Source organism: Hyla sarda, unplaced genomic scaffold (assembly GCF_029499605.1).
Source record: "Hyla sarda isolate aHylSar1 unplaced genomic scaffold, aHylSar1.hap1 scaffold_262, whole genome shotgun sequence".
Taxonomy (NCBI): Eukaryota; Metazoa; Chordata; class Amphibia; order Anura; family Hylidae; genus Hyla; species Hyla sarda.
This window is the reverse complement of record NW_026609310.1, coordinates 180,545-202,319: the sequence shown is the minus strand read 5'-3', so window position 1 is coordinate 202,319 and position 21,775 is coordinate 180,545. Positions and strand designations below refer to the sequence as shown.

The window sequence follows — 21,775 nt, the reverse complement described above, 5'->3', positions numbered from 1 at the left end:
GGATCAGGGGGTGATCAGAATCAGGAGGAGATCGGGGCCAGTAGAAGATAAGGATCAGGAGGAGATCACTATCAGGAGGAGATCAGCATCAGGAGCAGATCAGGATCAGGAGGAGATCAGGATCAGGAGGAGATCAGCATCAGGAGGAGATCAGGATCAGGAGGAGATCAGGATCAGGAGGAGATCAGGATCAGGAGGAGATCAGGATCAGGAGGAGATCACTATCAGGAGGAGATCAGGATCAGGAGGAGATCAGGATCAGGAAGAGATCAGGATCAGGAGGAGATCAGGATCAGGAGGAGATCAGGATCAGGAGGAGATAACTTTCAGGGGGAGATCAGGATCAGGAGGAGATCAGGATCAGGGGGAGATCAGGATCAGGAGGAGATCAGGATCAGGAGGAGATCACTATCAGGAGGAGATCAGGATCAGGAGGAGATCAGGATCAGGGGTAGATCAGGATCAGGAGGAGATCAGTCACCATCACCCAATAAATATATTCCATGTGAAGGTGTCTGGAAATGATGACAGATTATTATCATTCAGGACAATCATACATTGAATATGTTCCCATTATTAAGAGTCACCTACATAGTCCTAATAAAGGGGTCTCCTGCATGAAACTCCAAAAATAACATGGACCTTCTGAATGGAGCATCTTATATAAAAGCTGCCATCATGGATCATGTACATCAGGGGTCTCAAACTGGTGGCCCTCCAGATGTTGCAAAACTTCAACTCCCAACATTCCCGACAGCCATTATCTGCAGCAAATGGCGGTCTGGGCATGTCCAGGCATGCTGGGAGATGAAGTTTTGCAACATCTGGAGGACCGCCAGTTTAAGACCCCTGATGCAGATGGAAATTCTATATAGACTCCATATATACACCTTCAACGTTAACACCCTTTATGTCCTCCTATATGTTCTCCTATATGAACATCCTATATGTTCTCCTATATGACATCCTATATGACCCTCCTATATGTTCTCCTATATGAACCTCCTATATGTCCTCCTATATGAACCTCCTATATGTTCTCCCATATGGACCTCCTATATGTTCTCCTATATGAACCTCTTATATGTCCTCCTATATGACATCCTATATGTACCTCCTATATGTTCTCCTATATGTCCTCCTATATGAACCTCCTATATGTCCTCCTATATGAACCTCATATATGTACCTCCTATATGTTCTCCTATATGGACATCCTATATGTTCTCCTATATAGACCTCCTATATGTTCTCCTATATGGACCTCCTATATGTTCTCCTATATGGACCTCCTATATGTTCTCCTATATGTACCTCCTATATGTTCTCCTATATGGACCTCCTATATGTTCTCCTATATAGACCTCCTATATGTTCTCCTATATGTACCTCCTATATGTTCTCCTATATGGACATCCTATATGTTCTCCTATATGGACCTCCTATATGTTCTCCTATATGGACCTCCTATATGTTCTCCTATATGTACCTCCTATATGTTCTCCTATATGGACCTCCTATATGTTCTCCTATATGGACCTCCTATATGTTCTCCTATATAGACCTCCTATATGTTCTCCTATATGGACCTCCTATATGTTCTCCTATATGTACCTCCTATATGTTCTCCTATATGGACCTCCTATATGTTCTCCTATATGGACCTCCTATATGTTCTCCTATATGGACCTCCTATATGTCCTCCTATATGAACCTCCTATATGTTTGCCTATATGGACCTTCAATATGAACCTCCTATATGTTCTCCTATATTGACCTTCAACATGTGCTCTATATTATACTACTCTGAATTACTTGGAAATGCTAAATTTCAAGGATTATGACTTTTGTCTCCATCTTCCCTTGATCTGATATGTCTCCTGGTACTTTGTGTGGTCTCCAGAAGAGATAATCATGAGATAATAGTCCAGAGTAATATAACAGTCTCCACAGATCATTGGTTCCTCTCACATATTCATCTCACACATGAACCAGTAGCGTCGTGAGCAGTGGTCATCGTTCCATTGTCCGTTGTTATGCAGATGAGCGCAGTCTTCTCCTCCTCCAAGTCCATGGCCAAAATACTCATCAGGCTGACCGGGGACCCAATTACTACAACATGAATAGTAAAGTCAATATCTCCACCCTAAAAAGGTTTAAAAAACAAACTGATACTTGGGGTACAGGATGATAACATTTGGGGTACAGGATGATGACACTTGGGGTACAGGATGATGACACCTGGGGTACAGAATGATAACACTTGGGGTACAGGATAATAACACTTGGGGTACAGGATGATGACACTTGGGGTACAGGATGATGACACTCGGGGTACAGGATAATAACACTTGGGGTACAGGATGATAACACTCGGGGTACAGGATGATGACACTTGGGGTACAGGATGATGACACTTGGGGTACAGGATGATAACACTCGGGGTACAGGATGATGACACTCGGGGTACAGGATGATGACACTTGGGGTACAGGATGATAACACTCGGGGTACAGGATGATGACACTTGGGGTACAGGATGATAACACTCAGGGTACAGGATAATAACACTTGGGGTACAGGATAATAACACTTGGAATACAGGATGATAACACTCGGGGTACAGGATAATAACACTCGGGGTACAGGATGATAACACTTGTGGTACAGGATGATAACACTTGGGGTACAGGATGATAACACTTGGGGTACAGAATAATAACACTTGGGGTACAGGATAACACTTGAGGTACAGGATGATAACACTCGGGGTACAGGATGATAACACTCGGGGTACAGGATGATGACACTCGGGGTACAGGATGATGACACTCGGGGTACAGGATGATAACACTTGGGGTACAGGATGATGACACTTGGGGTACAGGATGATGACACTTGGGGTACAGGATGATGACACTCGGGGTACAGGATGATGACACTCGGGATACAGGGTGATAACACTCAGAGCACAGGGTGATGACACTCGGGGTACAAGATAATAACACTCGGTGGACAGGATGATGACACTCGGGGTACAGGATGATGACACTTGGGGTACAGGAAGATGACACTTGGGGTAGAGGATAATAACACTTGGGGTTCAGGATAATAACAATTGGGGTACAGGATGATAACACTCGGGGGACAGGATGATGACACTTGGGGTACAGGATGATGACACTCGGGGTACAGGAAGATGACACTTGGGGTACAGGATAATAACAATTGGGGTACAGGATAATAACAATTGGGGTACAGGATGATAACACTTGGGGGTACAGGATGATGACACTTGAGGTACAGGATGATAACACTTGGGGTACAGGATGATAACACTTGGGGTACAGGATAATAACAATTGGGGTACAGGATAATAACAATTGGGGTACAGGATGATAACACTTGGGGTACAGGATGATAACACTTGGGGTACAGGATGATGACACTCGGGGTACAGGATGATGACACTCAGGGTACAGGATGATGACACTCAGGGTACAGGATGATGACACTTGGGCTACAGGATGATGACACTCAGGGTACAAGATGATGACACTCGGGGTACAGAATGATGACACTTGGGGTACAGGATGATAACACTTGCGGCACCATTTCCCACTTACTGGGGGGTAGAATCGTATTTGGTTCCGTCCACCCATATCCATTCTCCAGACACGTCCGTCAGACCGATCCAGGTGTATTTCCCCTTTGTGATCCCAAATATGAAATTCTGTGGAGAGAAGAGACGTTTCCCATCACATCTTTGTTCTCCTCCCTCAGTTCTCCTTTTGAGGTCACCTCTTGGCTCCCTATTAACCATCACTCTACCAAACCCCCACAGACCCCCTCACTGACCCCCCCCACAGACCCCCTCACTGACCCCCCTGACAGACCCCCCCCCCCCACTGACCTGCTCTTCCTCGGTGTTGATGACCACCAGGTGAGATTTTTTGGCTTCGCATGTTTTTTTGGAATCTTCCCAGGTTTTTTTTTCTTCATTGGAGTAAAGGTAACAGCTGAGCTGATTTTTAGACCAACCAGAGGGGCAGATGACATCATCAGATCCTTCATGGAGAAAAGGAAACAACATGGAAATTATAAGTTATTAATAAATATATATATATATATATATCTACCCACATATATAAAACAACATAACCTAGTGGCCCGGAGATGACATCACAACCTGGAGATCACATCATGACCTGTTGAGGAGATTATATCTTAACTTGGTGAAGACATTAAGAACTAGAAATTACGTCAAAACCTGGACATGACATCGTGACCAGGAGATAACATCATCACCAGGAGATAACATCGTGACCAGGAGATAACATCATCACCAGCAGATAACATTGTGACCAGGAGATAACATCATCACCAGGAGATATCATCCTCATCACCTGGAGATAACATCCTCATCACCTGGAGATAACATCCTCATCACCGTGAGATAACATCCTCATCACCTGGAGATAACATCCTCATCACCAGGAGATAACATCATCACCAGGAGATAACATCATCGCCAGGAGATAACATCCTCATAACCTGGAGATAACATCCTCATCACCAGGAGATAACATCCTCATCACCAGGAGATAACATCATCACCAGGAGATAACATCATCACCAGGAGATAACATCCTCCACGACCAGGAGATAACATCCTCATCACCTGGAGATAACATCATCACCAGGAGATAACATCATCACCAGGAGATAACATCATGACCAGGAGATAACATCCTCCACGACCAGGAGATAACATCATCACCAGGAGATAACATCCTCATCACCTGGAGATAACATCCTCATCACCAGGAGATAACATCATGACCAGGAGAAACCATTGTGACCAGGAGATAACATCCCCTCCACGATCAGGAGATAACATCACGACCAGGAGATAACATCCTCATCACCAGGAGATAACATCCTCATCACCAGGAGATAACATCCTCATCACCAGGAGATAACATCCTCATCACCAGGAGATAACATCCTCATCACCAGGAAATAACATCCTCATCACCAGGAGATAACATCATCACCAGGAGATAACATCATCACCAGGAGATAACATCATCACCAGTAGATAACATCATCACCAGGAGATAACATCATCACTAGGAGATAACATCATCACCAGGAGATAACATCATCACCAGGAGATAACATCATGATCAGGAGATATCATCATCACCAGGAGATACCATCATCACCAGGAGATAACATCATGATCAGGAGATATCATCATCACCAGGAGATAACATCTTGATCAGGAGATAATATCATGATCAGGAGATAACATCATCACCAGGATATAACATCATGATCAGGAGATAACATCATCACCAGGAGATACCATCATCACCAGGAGATAACATCGTGACCAGGAGATAACATCATGACCAGGAGATAACATCATGACCAGGAGATAACATCATGATCAGGAGATAACATAATCACCAGGAGATAACATCATAACCAGGAGATAACATCATGATCAGGAGATAACATCATCATCAGGAGATAACATCATCACCAGGAGATAACATCGTCACCATGAGATGACATTATGACCTTGTGAAGACATTATGACCTGCAGATGTTACATCATGACCCGGACATGACACTATGATTGATAATGGACGATCATATAGAACACATAATGCATTTGTTGGCTTCTTCTCTCTTCTCCAGTTGCTTCAGCCTCTCCATTTGGATCTGCAATGTTTTTGGGGTCTGATCCTTGTTCCCTATGATCTACATATTAGATTGTTTTTCTCCAGACACTCACCATTAGAAAGCCTCTTTATCTGGTTGGACAGTCTATTGACAGCGGCCAGCACTCTCTGCACATCGCTCTGAAGTTTTCCTGAAATACCAAAAACATCATCTCACCTGAGGTACCTCAACCACTCCGCAGAATCCTAAAATGAAGGAGCGACCATGATGTTCCCCATTAATGTGAGCGCCCATCATGATTCTGTGGGGCCACCAACTTTGGAGCCACGTGGATGACTATTTGTGGCTCCTTGTGTCTGAAACCAAAGCTGTCTGGTTTTACTCATAACAACCAATCACAGCTAAGCTTTCCTTTTACCAGAGCCCGACAAGATAGGAAAGGCCGATTACTCTTCACCCTTCATTCTCCCATGGTGCCAGGACTTTACCTATGGCCGGGTCTACTTGGAGGCCTTTCAAAGCAGTGTCCACCTGCTGGAACTTCTCCATGAGCTTGGTCCCTATAGAAAGAGTACTGGAATGAGACACATTCTGTTTCTTGAGTCATCCCCCTCTGCCCATGAATGACTTACCGTCCTGAGAGAGCTGACCGACCTTCATCTTCATGCTCTCACTCAGGTTACCAATCTGGAACTCTGTGGTACGGTCCAGCGGTTTACTTCCAGTTGCTAGAATTACAAAATCAACAAGTTATTTATCCAATGAAGAGTAGATCCACGTAGAAATTAGCTATGAAATGAGCGAAGAGCACATTATGAGCGAAGAGTACGGTATGAGCGAAGAGTACGGTATGAGCGAAGAGTACAGTATGAGCAAAGAGTACGGTATGAGCGAAGAGTATGGTATGAGCAAAGAGTACAGTATGAGCGAAGAGTACAGTATGAGCAAAGAGTACGGTATGAGTGAATAATATGGTATGAGAAAAGAGTATGATATGAGTGAAGAGTATGGTATGAGTGAAGAGTATGGTATGAGTGAAGAGTAAGGTATGAGCGAAGAATATGGTATGGGTGAAGAGTACAATATGAGTGAAGAGTACGATATGAGCTAAGAGTACGGTATGAGCGAAGAGTACGGTATGAGTGAATAATATGCTATGAGAAAAGAGTACGGTATGAGTGAAGAGTATGGTGTGAGCTACGAGCACGATATGAACAAAGAGTACGGTATGAGTGAAAAGTATGGTATGATCGAAGAGTACGGTATGAGTGAAGAATACGGTATGAGTGAGGAGTATATGAGTGATGAGTACGGTGTGAGCGAAAAGTACGATATGAGCGGCGAGTGCGATATGAGTGAAGAGTACAGTATGAGCGAAGAGTGCGGTATGAGCAAAGAGTACGGTATGAGTGAAGAATACGGTATGAGTGAAGAGTAAGATATGAGTGAAGAGTACACTATGAGTGAAGAGTACGGTATTAGCGAAGAGTACGGAATGAGTGAAGAGTACAGGATGAGAAAAGAGTATGGTATGAGTGAAGAGTATATGAGTGAAGAGTACGGTATGAGTTAAGAGTATGGTATGAGCGAAGAGTATGATATGAGCGAAAAGTACGGTATGAGCGAAGAGTATGGTATGAGTGAAGAATACGGTATGAGTGAAGAATATGGTATGAGTGAAGAATACGATATGAGTGAAGAGTATATGAGTGATGAATATGGTATGAGCGAAGAGTACGATATGAGCGAAGAGTACGGTATGAGTGAAGAGTACAGTATGAGCGAAGAGTACAGTATGAGCGAAGAGTATGGTATGAGCGAAGAGTATGGTATGAGCAAAGAGTACGGTATGAGCGAAAAGTACGGTATGAGCGAAGAGTATGATATGAGCGAAGAGTACGGTATGAGCAAAGAGTACGGTATGAGCGAAGAGTACGGTATGAGTTAAGAATACGGTATTAGTGAAGAGTACGATATGAGCGAAGAGTACGTATAAGTGAAGAATACGGTATGAGTGTAGAGTACAGGATGAGAAAAGAGTACGGTATGAGCGAAGAGTACGGTATGAGTGGAGAGTATTTGAGTGAAGAGTATATGAGTGATGAGTACGGTATGAGCGAAGTGTACTATATGAGCGAAGAGTATGGTATGAGCGAAGAGTACGGTATGAGCGAAGAGTACGGTATGAGTTAAGAATACGGTATGAGTGAAGAGTACGATATGAGCGAAGAGTACGTATAAGTGAAGAATACGGTATGAGTGAATAATACGGTATGAGTGAAGAGTACAGGATGAGAAAAGAGTACGGTATGAGCGAAGAGTACGGTATGAGTGGAGAGTAAGGTATGAGTGAAGAGTATGGTATGAGTGAAGAGTATGGTATGAGCAAAGAGTACAATATGAGTGAAGAGTACGGTATGAGTGGAGAGTAAGGTATGAGTGAAGAGTATATGAGTGAAGAGTACGGTATGAGTGGAGAGTATGGTTTGAGCAAAGAGTACGATATGAGTGAAGAGTATGGTGTGAGCGAAGAGTACGGTATGAGCGAAGAGTACGGTATGAGCGAAGAGTACGGTATGAGCGAAGAGTATCGTATGAGCGAAGAGTATGGTATGAGCAAAGAGTACGGTATGAGCGAAGAGTACGGTATGAGCGAAGAGTACGGTATGAGCTAAGAATACGGTATTAGTGAAGAGTACGATATGAGCGAAGAGTACGTATAAGTGAAGAATACGGTATGAGTGTAGAGTTCAGGATGAGAAAAGAGTACAATATGAGTGATGAGTACGGTATGAGCGAAGTGTACGATATGAGCGAAGAGTACGGTATGAGCGAAGAGTACGGTATGAGTTAAGAATACGGTATGAGTGAAGAGTACGGTATGAGCGAAGAGTACGTATAAGTGAAGAATACGGTATGAGTGACTAATACGGTATGAGTGAAGAGTATGGTGTGAGTGAAGAGTACGATATGAGTGAAGAGTACGTATGAGTGGAGAGTAAGGTATGAGTGAAGAGTATATGAGTGAAGAGTACGGTATGAGTGGAGAGTATGGTTTGAGCAAAGAGTACGATATGAGTGAAGAGTATGGTATGAGGGAAGAGTACGGTATGAGCAAAGAGTACGGCATGAGCGAAGAGTACGGCATGAGCGAAGAGTACGGTATGAGCGAAGAGTACGGCATGAGCGAAGAGTACGGCATGAGCGAAGAGTATATGAGTGATGAGTACTGTATGAGTGAAGAGTACGGTATGAGCAAAGAGTATGATAAGTAGAGATTACGGTATGAGTGAAGAGTATATGAGTGAAGAGTATGGTATGAGCAAAGAGGATGATATAAGCGAAGAGTAAGGTATGAGTGAAGAATACTGTATGAGTGAAGAGTACTGTATGAGTGAAGAATATGGTATGAGTGAAGAATACTGTATGAGTGTAGAATACTGTATGAGTGAAGAGTACTGTATGAGTGAAGAGTACTGTATGAGTGAAGAATATGGTATGAGTGAAGAGTACGGTATGAGCAAAGAGGATGATATAAGCGAAGAGTAAGGTATGAGTGAAGAATACTGTATGAGTGAAGAATACTGTATGAGTGAAGAGTACTGTATGAGTGAAGAGTACTGTATGAGTGAAGAGTATGGTATGAGTGAAGAGTACTATATAGCATATATCTGACCTAGAACCCCCAAAAAATGAGGTGTAAGATTTAGTAAAGTAAGAGTCCTGATTGATGGACATTAATGTGGTCCTAGATCATACGTCTTCGTCCTGTTGTTCTCCGATTGTTGTAATCAGGAAGTTGCACCTTTGCAGCCACAGGTTGAAGGCATCCGCTGTGGACTATGTAGACCAGAAGATGGTGGTGAATGGACAACCTGAGTTTACACTTACTTCTAAAACTGATGATGAGAGCAATAATGATGCAGAAGAGAGCAGCGCAGACCATGCACAGGGCGTATAGAGGACGCGAGGACGATTGAGGAGTCCACAGCCTCATACTGACTTCTAGGGTACAAAAGATAGAACATGGTCAGTCATGGCTTCTGTCTGTTATATCAACTATAAGTAGATGAACCCCACCACCTGACCACTCATCATCGATCAGTTTATTACACTGATCAGTTTATGATTATCAATGAGGGTAAATCCCAGACAGGTGTGTCCAGAGGAGGTCACCTGACCAATGGATCCAATCGTGTGGGAAAACTAACTGAAATTTTCTCAACTTTATTTTTGGGACATGAACGATTACCCGCCCCCCCTCCCCCCATACCACATACTCCACTGTTCTCGGGGCATGAATGATCCCCCCCGTACCACATGCTCCACCCTTTCTGGGACATGAATGATCCCTCCCCATACTACATGCTCCATCCTTCCCGAGACATGAATGATCCCCCCCCATACTACATGCTCAATCCTTCCCGAAACCTGAATGATCCCCTTGTATCACATAATCCAACCTTCCCAGGACATGAATGATCCTCCCCACACGACATAATCCAACCTTCCCGGGACATGAATGATCCTCCCCATACCACATACGCCAACCTTCCCGGGAAATGAATGATTCCCCACCCCCACCCCCAAGGTACCACATACTCCAACCTTCATGGACATGAGTGATGCCCCCCACACCACATACTCTGACCTTCCCTGGACATGAACGGGGAGTTCTACATACTCCAACCTTCCCGGGACATGAATGATCCCCTCTTACCACATACTCCAATACTCCAACCTTCCCGGACATGAGTGATGTCCCCCATACCACATACTCCAACCTTCCCGGGACATGAATGATTCCCCCCCCCCACGGTACCACATACTCCAACCTTCCCGGACATGAGTGATGCCCCCCATACCACATACTCCAACCTTCCCGGTACATGAATGATCCCCCCGTACCATATACTCCAACTTTCCCGGGACATGAACGATTCCCCCCCCCCCCCATGCCACATGCTCCAACCTTCCTGAGACATGAATGACCCCCCCCCCATACCACATACTCCAACCTTCCCAGGACATGAATGATCCTCCCCATACCACATACTCCAACCTTCCCGGGACATGAATGATCTCCCCCGTACCACATACTTCAACCTTCCCGGGACATGAATGATTCCGACCGTACCACATACTCCAACCTTGCCGAGACATGAATGATCCCCCCCTTACCACATACTACAACCTTCCCGGGACACGAATGATCCCCCCCTGTGCCACATACTCCAACCTTCCCGGACATGAATGATCCCCCCCCTTACCACATACTCCAACCTTCCCAGGACATGAATGATCCCCCCTTACCACATACTCCAACCTTCCCAGGACATGAATGATGATCTCTGTACCACATACTCCAACCTTCCTGGACATGAATGATCCCCCCATACCACATACTCCAACCTTCCCAGGACATGAATGATCCCCCCCGTAACACATACTCCAACCTTCCCGGGACATGATTGATCCCCCCGCACCACATAGTCCAACCTTCCCGGGACATGAATGATCCCACCCCATACTACATGCTCCATCTTTCCCGAGACATGAATGATCCCCTTGTATCACATACTCCAACCTTCCCAGGACATGAATGATCCTCCCCACATGACATAATCCAACCTTCCCAGGACATGAATGATCCTCCCCACATGACATAATCCAACCTTCCTGGGACATGAATGATCCTCCCCATACCACACACTCCAACCTTCCCGGGGCATGAATGATTCCCCCCCCCACGGTACCACATACTCCAACCTTCCCAGACATGAGTGATGCCCCCATACCACATACTCCAACCTTCCCGGGACATGAATGATCCCCCCCCCCCCCCTACCACATACTCAAATCTTCCCGATACATGAATTATCCCCTTGTACCACATACTCCAACCTTCCCGGGACATGAATGATTCCCCCCCCCACGGTACCACATACTCCAACCTTCCCGGACATGAGTGATGCCCCCCATACCACATACTCCAACCTTCCCGGTGCATGAATGATCCCCCCGTACCATATACTCCAACTTTCCCGGGACATGAACGATTCCCCCCCCCCCCATGCCACATGCTCCAACCTTCCTGAGACATGAATGATCCCCCCTCGTACCACATACTCCAACCTTCCCGGGACATGATTGATCCCCTCGCACCACATAGTTCAACCTTCCCGGGACATGAATGATCCCACCCCATACTACATGCGACTAAACTAATATGGGGCATGGAACATCTTAGCTATGAGGAGCGATTAAAGGAGTTACAATTGTTTAGTCTTGAGAAGAGACGTTTAAGGGGGGATATGATAAACGTATATAAGTATATAAATGGCCCATACAAAAAATATGGAGAAAAACTGTTCCAGGTTAAACCCCCCCAAAGGACGAGGGGGCACTCCCTCCGTCTGGAGAAGAAAAGGTTTAGTCTAAAGGGGCGGCACGCCTTCTTTACCGTGAGGACTGTGAATTTATGGAACGGTCTACCTCAGGAACTGGTCACAGCAGGAACAATTAACAGCTTTAAAGCAGGGTTAGATACATTCCTGGAACAAAATAACATTAATGCTTATGCAGAATTATAAAACTACATCCCTTTCCCTTATCCCCTTACACCCTTCCCTTCAATCCCCTGGTTGGACTTGATGGACGTATGTCTTTTTTCAACCATACTAACTATGTAACTATGTAACTATGTAACTATGCTCCATCTTTCCCGAGACATGAATGATCCCCTTGTATCACATACTGCAAACTTCCCAGGACATGAATGATCCTCCCCATACCACACACTCCAACCTTCCGGGGACATGAATGACCCCCCCCCCCCATACCACATACTCCAACCTTCCCGGGACATGAATGACCCCCCCCCCCATACCACATACTCCAACCTTCCCAGGACATGAATGATCCCCTCGTACCACATACTCAAAACTTCCCGGGACATGAATGATCCCCCCCTTACCACATACTCCAACCTTCCCGGGACATGAATGATCCTCCCCATACCACATACTCCAACCTTCCCGGGACATGAATGATCTCCCCCGTACCACATACTTCAACCTTCCCGGGACATGAATGATTCCGACCGTACCACATACTCCAACCTTGCCGAGACATGAATGATCCCCCCCTTACCACATACTACAACCTTCCCGGGACACGAATGATCCCCCCCTGTGCCACATACTCCAACCTTCCCGGACATGAATGATCCCCCCCCTTACCACATACTCCAACCTTCCCAGGACATGAATGATCCCCCCTTACCACATACTCCAACCTTCCCAGGACATGAATGATGATCTCTGTACCACATACTCCAACCTTCCTGGACATGAATGATCCCCCCATACCACATACTCCAACCTTCCCAGGACATGAATGATCCCCCCCGTAACACATACTCCAACCTTCCTGGGACATGATTGATCCCCCCGCACCACATAGTCCAACCTTCCCGGGACGTGAATGATCCCACCCCATACTACATGCTCCATCTTTCCCGAGACATGAATGATCCCCTTGTATCACATACTCCAACCTTCCCAGGACATGAATGATCCTCCCCACATGACATAATCCAACCTTCCTGGGACATGAATGATCCTCCCCATACCACACACTCCAACCTTCCCGGGGCATGAATGATTCCCCTTCCCACGGTACCACATACTCCAACCTTCCCAGACATGAGTGATGCCCCCATACCACATACTCCAACCTTCCCGGGACATGAATGATCCCCCCCCCCTACCACATACTCAAATCTTCCCGATACATGAATTATCCCCTTGTACCACATACTCCAACCTTCCCGGGACTTGAATGATCCCCCCCCACGGTACCACATACTCCAATCTTCCCGGGACATGAGTGATTCCCCCCCCCATACCACATATTCCAACCTTCCCAGGACATGAATGATCCCCTCGTACCACATACTCAAAACTTCCCGGGACATGAATGATCCCCCCTTACCACATACTCCAGCCTTCCCGGGACATGAATGATTCCCTCCACCCGTGCCACATACTCCAACCTTCCTGGGACATGAATGATCCCCCCCCCCCCGTACCACATACTCCAACCTTCCCGGGACATGAATGATCCCCCCTTACCACACATTCCAACCTTCCCAGGACATGAATGATTCCCCCACCCCCACGGTACCACATACTCCAACCTTCCCAGGACATGAATGATCCCCCCCTACCACATACTCCAACCTTCCCAGGACATGAATGATCCCCCCCGTACCACATACTCCAACCTTCCCGGGACATGAATGATCTCCCCCGTACCACATACTTCAACCTTCCCTGGACATGAATGATTCCGACCGTACCACATACTCCAACCTTGCCAAGACATGAATGATCCCCCCCTTACCACATACTCCAACCTTCCCGGGACATGAATGATCCTCCCTGTGCAACATACTTTAACCTTCCCGGGACATGAATGATCCCCCCTGTGCTACATACTCCAGCCTTCCCGGGACATGAATGACCCCCCCTTACCACATACTCCAACCTTCCCAGGACATGAATGATGATCTCTGTACCACATACTCCAACCTTTCCGGACATGAATGATCCCCCCATACCACATATTCCAACCTTCCCAGGACATGAATGATCCCCCCGTAACACATACACCAACCTTCCCGGGACATGAATGATCCCCCCCGTACCACATACTCCAACCTTACCAGGACATGAATGATCACCCCTGTACCACATACATTACTGGGCTCCTGACTCTATTTTGGCCCAGAGGTCCCTCATGGCCATTTAGTTGAAGAAATTTAGTGGGGGATCCCTCCTTGGTGAAGACCCCTGAGGTAGGTAACCATCTGCTATATGTGAACTCTACCCCATAACCTTCTCAGGTAAAGGTGTGTAGCCTTCAGACCCAGGAGTCTCCATCAATATGCTAGAAGTTCTGGAGATGTTTAATATTTTAGTCAGTGACAACCAATTTGTTCCCCCTTTATTCCATCAGTGAGAGTTGTCCCCTTTATTCCATCAGTGATAGGTGCCCCCTTTATTCCATCAGTGATAAGTGCCCCCTTTATTCCATCAGTGATAGGTGCCCCCTATATTCCATCAGTGGTAGGTTCCCCCATTTATGCCATCAGTGATAGGTGCCCCCTTTATTCCATCAGTGATAGGTGTCCCCTTTATTCCATCAGTGATAGGTGCCCCCTTTATTCCATCAGTGATAGGTGCCCCCTTTATTCCATCAGTGATAGGTGCACCCTTTATTCCATGAGTGATAGGTGCCCTCTTTATTCCATCAGTGATAGGTGCCCCCTTTATTCCATCAGTGATAGGTGCCCCCTTTATTCCATCAGTGATAGGTGCCCTCTTTATTCCATCAGTGATAGATGTCCCCTTTATTCCATCAGTGATGGGTGCCCCCTTTATTCCATCAGTGATAGGTGCCCCCTTTATTGCTCCCATAGTCACATTTACCTTCACTTCCAGACGAGGCTTTCAGCAGGTCTCTGTATTCTATTGACATCTCCTGAGGGTGGAGGAAGAATCAGTCATTAAAACAGATTCATAAAACTGTAACCATAAAACTGTAGCCATAAAACTGTGACCATAACACTGTGACCATAAAACTGTTACCATAAAACTGTAATCATAAATTTGTGCCCATAAAACTGTAACCATAAAACTGTAACCATAAAACTGTGCCCATAAAACTGTAACCATAAAACTGTAACCATAAAACTGTGCCCATAAAACTGCCCATAAAACTGTAACCCTAAAACTGTGCCCATAAAACTGTGCCCATAAAACTGTAACCCTAAAACTGTGCCCATAAAACCGTAACCATAAAACTGTGCCCATAAAACCGTAACCATAAAACTGTGCCCATAAAACCGTAACCATAAAACTGTGCCCATAAAACCGTAACCATAAAACTGTGCCCATAAAACCGTAACCATAAAACTGTAACCATAAAACTGTGACCATAAAACTGTAACCATAAAACTGTAACCCTAAAACTGTGCCCATAAAACCGTAACCATAAAACTGTGCCCATAAAACCGTAACCATAAAACTGTGCCCATAAAACCGTAACCATAAAACTGTGCCCATAAAACCGTAACCATAAAACTGTGCCCATAATATCAGATGAAAAACCAGCACGAGAACCATTGCTGGACAGACCACATGGTGACCTCATAGACCTCACATCAGCAGCATGTAGCCCAGTGCTACACATAGATAATCTATACATTGTGCTTATATCCCATACATTATATATAACAATATCACCTTCAATAGACATCATCATGTGATCCTGGTACATAGCTCTACACATTGGACCTTTATGACCCACATAACCCCATACATCAGCAGTCATCACCCATCAGTGTACTATAGTCCCTGCCATCACCTCACATTGGCTCAGCAGTGACCATGAGAATCCTAAACGGAGGACAGAGGAGCTTCATGATGTTCTCCATATTCCCATACAATTAAAGGTCAAGAGGAAACCAAACATGGAGCTTCAATATATCAAGATCTGAATATTGTGAGAGTCAAGACATCGAATGGTCCAAACAACTGGCTACAAGGTAAGAATATCGTTGCAATGTTAAGCTTCATTCATGGAGCCTTCAGGACCTTCCATGGCTCAGCTGAGTGGTTTCCTGAGTGGCAGGACATTATCCCCAATGGTATAAATGGGGATAATGTCCCTCTCTGGCACAGAGGATCCACTACCTGCCAGCCGGCATCGTGACAATACATCTATAGATGGGGGGGCACAAACTATCCCACCGACAACACAACCAACATCCAACATCATCACCTGACAAGACAAGAGCAGTCAGACATGATGGACTGATCATGGTATATACCACAATACATCTATTGATGGGGGGCACATACTATCCCATCGACAGAACAACCAGCATCCAAAATCAGCACCTGACAAGACTAGAGCAGTCAGACAAGATGGACTGACCATGGTGTATACCACAACACATCTATAGATGGTGGGGGGGGGCACATACTATCGCACCGACAGCACAACCAACATCCAACATCATCACCTGACAAGACTAGAGCAGTCAGACATGATGGACTGACCATGGAATATACCACAATACATCTATTGATGGGGGGGCACATACTATCCCACCGACAACACAACCAACATCCAACATCATCAACTGACAAGACTAGAGCAGTCAGACATGATGGACTGACTATGGTATATTCCACAATACATCTATAGATGGGGGGCACATACTATCCCATCGACAGAACAACCAACATCCAAAATCAGCACCTGACAAGACTAGAGCAGTCAGACATGATGGACTGACCATGGTATGTACCACAATACATCTATAGATGGGGGGCACATACTATCCCACCGACAGCACAACCAACATCCAATGTCACCACCTGACAAGACTAGAGCAGTCAGACATGATGGACTTACCATGGTATATACCACAATACATCTATAGATGGGGGGGGGGGGGGGGGCACATACTATCCCACCGACAACACAACCAACATCATCCAACATCATCATCTGACAAGACTAGAGCAGTCAGACATGATGGACTGACCATGGTATATACCACAATACATCTATAGATGGGGGGGGGCACATACTATCCCATACTATCCCGCTGACCGGGAGCGCTGCACTGTCATGGCCGTTGGGGATGCGATTCGCACAGCGGGACGCGCCCGCTCGCGAATCGCATCCCAGGTCACTTACCCGTTCCCGTCCCCTGCTGTCATGTGCTGGCGCGCGCGGCTCCGCTCTCTAGGGCGCGCGCGCGCCAGCTCCCTGAGACTTAAAGGGCCAGTGCACCAATGATTGGTGCCTGGCCCAATTAGCTTAATTGGCTTCCATCTGCTCCCTGCCTTTATCTGACCTCCTCCCATGCACTCCCTTGCCGGATCTTGTTGCCCTTGTGCCTAGTGAAAGCGTTTTTGTGTGTCTAAAGCCTGTGTACCAGTACTTCTGCTATCCACCCTGACTACGAACCTTGCCGCCTGCCCCCGACCTTCTGCTACGTCCGACCTTGCTTCTGTCTACTCCCTTGTACCTCGCCCATCATCAGCAGTCAGAGAGGTGAGCCGTTGCTAGTGGATACGACCTGGTCACTACCGCCGCAGCAAGACCATCCCGCTTTGCGGCGGGCTCTGGTGAAAACCAGTAGTGACTTAGAACCGGTCCACTAGCGCGGTCCTCGCCAATCCCTCTCTGGCACAGAGGATCCACTACCTGCCAGCCGGCATCGTGACAATACATCTATAGATGGGGGGGCACAAACTATCCCACCGACAACACAACCAACATCCAACATCATCACCTGACAAGACAAGAGCAGTCAGACATGATGGACTGATCATGGTATATACCACAATACATCTATTGATGGGGGGCACATACTATCCCATCGACAGAACAACCAGCATCCAAAATCAGCACCTGACAAGACTAGAGCAGTCAGACAAGATGGACTGACCATGGTGTATACCACAACACATCTATAGATGGTGGGGGGGGGCACATACTATCGCACCGACAGCACAACCAACATCCAACATCATCACCTGACAAGACTAGAGCAGTCAGACATGATGGACTGACCATGGAATATACCACAATACATCTATTGATGGGGGGGCACATACTATCCCACCGACAACACAACCAACATCCAACATCATCAACTGACAAGACTAGAGCAGTCAGACATGATGGACTGACTATGGTATATTCCACAATACATCTATAGATGGGGGGCACATACTATCCCATCGACAGAACAACCAACATCCAAAATCAGCACCTGACAAGACTAGAGCAGTCAGACATGATGGACTGACCATGGTATGTACCACAATACATCTATAGATGGGGGGGCACATACTATCCCACCGACAGCACAACCAACATCCAATGTCACCACCTGACAAGACTAGAGCAGTCAGACATGATGGACTGACCATGGTATATACCACAATACATCTATAGATGGGGGGGGCACATACTATCCCACCGAAAGCACAACCAACATCCAATGTCAGCACCTGACAAGACTGGAGCAGTCAGACATGATGGACTGACCATGGTATATACCACAATACATCTATAGATGAGGGGGGGGGCACATACTATCCCACCGACAGCACAACCAACATCCAATGTCACCACCTGACAAGACTAGAGCAGTAAGACATGATGGACTGACCATGGTATATACCACAATACATCTATAGATGTGGGGGGGCACATACTATCCCACCGACAGCACAACCAACATCCAATGTCACCACCTGACAAGACTAGAGCAGTCAGACATGATGGACTGACCATGGTATATACCACAATACATCTATGGATGGGGGGCACATACTATCCCGCCGACAACACAACCAACATACAATGTCACCACCGGACAAGACAAGAGCAGTCAGACATGATGGACTGACCATGGTATATACCACAATACATCTATGGATGGGGGGCACATACTATCCCGCCGACAATACAACCAACATCCAATGTCACCACCTGACAAGACAAGAGCAGTCAGACATGATGGACTGACCATGGTATATACCACAATACATCTATAGAGGGGGGGGGGGGGGCACATACTATCCCAGCAACAACACAACCAGCATCCAACATCTATGGATGTATTGTTGTATATACCATGGTCAGTCCATCATGTCTGACTGCTCTAGTCTTGTCAGGTGATGATGTTGGATGTTGGTTGTGTTGTCTGTGGGATAGTATGTGCCCCCCCCCCCCCATCTATAGATGTATTGTGGTATATACCATGGTCAGTCCATCATGTCTGACTGCTCTAGTCTTGTCAGGTGATGATGTTGGATGTTGGTTGTTCTGTCGGCGAGATAGTATGTGCCCCCCCATCTATCATCATGTGATCCTGGTACGTAGCTCTACACATTGGACCTTTATGACCCACATAACCCCATACATCAGCAGTCATCACCCATCAGTGTACTATAGTCCCTGCCATCACCTCACATTGGCTCAGCAGTGACCATGAGAATCCTAAACAGAGGACAGAGGAGCTTCATGATGTTCTCCATATTCCCATACAATTAAAGGTCAAGAGGAAACCAAACATGGAGCTTCAATATATCAAGATCTGAATATTGTGAGAGTCAAGACATTGAATGGTCCAAACAACTGGCTACAAGGTAAGAATATCGTTGCAATGTTAAGCTTCATTCATGGAGCCTTCAGGACCTTCCATGGCTCAGCTGAGTGGTTTCCTGAGTGGCAGGACATTATCCCCAATGGTATAAATGGTTGATACATACCCCTGTCACTCGGCTGAGCTAGGACTCTATCTGAGCAGAAGTAAATGGTCTTCAAGCTTCCAGCCGTGGTCATGATGGAAGCCTCAATAGATGTAATTTATATAATGATATTTTAAGGAATTTCCAATGAGTCATTAATAGTAACATGAAAAAGAGAAGCAGCTATAAAAGTACCTTAACCATCACCCAACAACAACACAACCAGAAACATACAATGTCACCAACTGACAAGACTAGAGCAGTCAGACATGATGGACTGATCATGGTATATACCACAATACATCTATTGATGGGGGGGGCACATACTATCCCACCGACAACACAACCAACATCATCACCTGACAAGACTAGAGCAGTCAGACATGATGGACTGACTATGGTATATACCACAATACATCTATTGGTGGGGGGGCACATACTATCCCACCGACAACACAACCAACATCATCACCTGACAAGACTAGAGCAGTCAGACATGATGGACTGACCATGGTATATACCACAATACATCTATAGATAGGGGGCACATACTATCCCACCGACAACACAACCAACATCCAACATCATCACCTGACAAGACTAGAGCAGTCAGACATGATGGGACTGACCATGGTATATACCACAATACATCTATAGATGGGGGGGTACATACTATCCCACCGACAACACAACCAACATCCAACATCATCACATGACGACAAGACTAGAGCAGTCAGACATGATGGACTGACCATGGTATATACCACAATACATCTATAGATGGGGGGCACATACTATCCCACCGACAACACAACCAACATCCAACATCATCACATGACAAGACTAGAGCAGTCAGACATGATGGACTGACCATGGTATATACCACAATACATCTATAGATAGGGGGCACATACTATCCCACCGACAACACAACCAACATCCAACATCATCACCTGACAAGACTAGAGCAGTCAGACATGATGGACTGACCATGGTATATACCACAATACATCTATAGATGGGGGGGGTACATACTATCCCACCGACAACACAACCAACATCCAACATCATCACATGACGACAAGACTAGAGCAGTCAGACATGATGGACTGACCATGGTATATACCACAATACATCTATAGATGGGGGGCACATACTATCCCACCGACAACACAACCAACATCCAACATCATCACATGACGACAAGACTAGAGCAGTCAGACATGATGGACTGACCATGGTATATACCACAATACATCTATAGATGGGGGGGCACACACTATCCCACCGACAACACAACCAACATCCAACATCATCATCTGACAAGACAAGAGAAGCAGCTATAAAAGTACCTTAACCATCACCAAACAACAACACAACCAACAACATCCAACATCATCACCTGACAAGACTAGAGCAGTCAGACATGATGGACTGACCATGGAATATACCACAATACATCTATAGATGGGGGGGGGGGCACATACTATCCCACCGACAACACAACCAACATCCAACATCATCACCTGACAAGACTAGAGCAGTCAGACATGATGGACTGACTATGGTATATACCACAATACATCTATAGATGGGGGGCACATACTATCCCATCGACAGAACAACCAACATCCAAAATCAGCACCTGACAAGACTAGAGCAGTCAGACATGATGGACTGACCATGGTATATACCACAATACATCTATAGATGGGGGGGGGGGGGGCACAAACTAT

At 45.9% G+C, this 21,775-nt stretch overlaps 1 protein-coding gene across 2 annotated transcripts in view; it reads right to left on the bottom strand.

Moving 5' to 3' along the window:
• Nucleotides 1-318: 318 nt before the first annotated feature.
• Nucleotides 319-21,775, bottom strand: part of LOC130324279 (asialoglycoprotein receptor 1-like) — a 47,585-nt gene continuing 26,128 nt past the window's right edge. The window contains exons 1-9 of one of the 2 annotated variants that reach the window (XM_056553229.1): nucleotides 20,061-20,117; nucleotides 15,189-15,240; nucleotides 9,586-9,699; nucleotides 6,327-6,422; nucleotides 6,183-6,254; nucleotides 5,807-5,884; nucleotides 3,914-4,068; nucleotides 3,627-3,733; nucleotides 319-2,112 (exon numbers count right to left, since the gene is read on the bottom strand). In XM_056553229.1, the coding sequence (XP_056409204.1) occupies nucleotides 1,968-2,112; nucleotides 3,627-3,733; nucleotides 3,914-4,068; nucleotides 5,807-5,884; nucleotides 6,183-6,254; nucleotides 6,327-6,422; nucleotides 9,586-9,699; nucleotides 15,189-15,237 (816 nt within the window). In that variant the 5' untranslated portion in view covers nucleotides 15,238-15,240; nucleotides 20,061-20,117 and the 3' untranslated portion in view covers nucleotides 319-1,967. Of the gene's footprint in view, nucleotides 2,113-3,626; nucleotides 3,734-3,913; nucleotides 4,069-5,806; nucleotides 5,885-6,182; nucleotides 6,255-6,326; nucleotides 6,423-9,585; nucleotides 9,700-15,188; nucleotides 15,241-20,060; nucleotides 20,118-21,775 lie in introns of those variants that run through there. The other variant, XM_056553228.1, reaches the window with a different exon arrangement.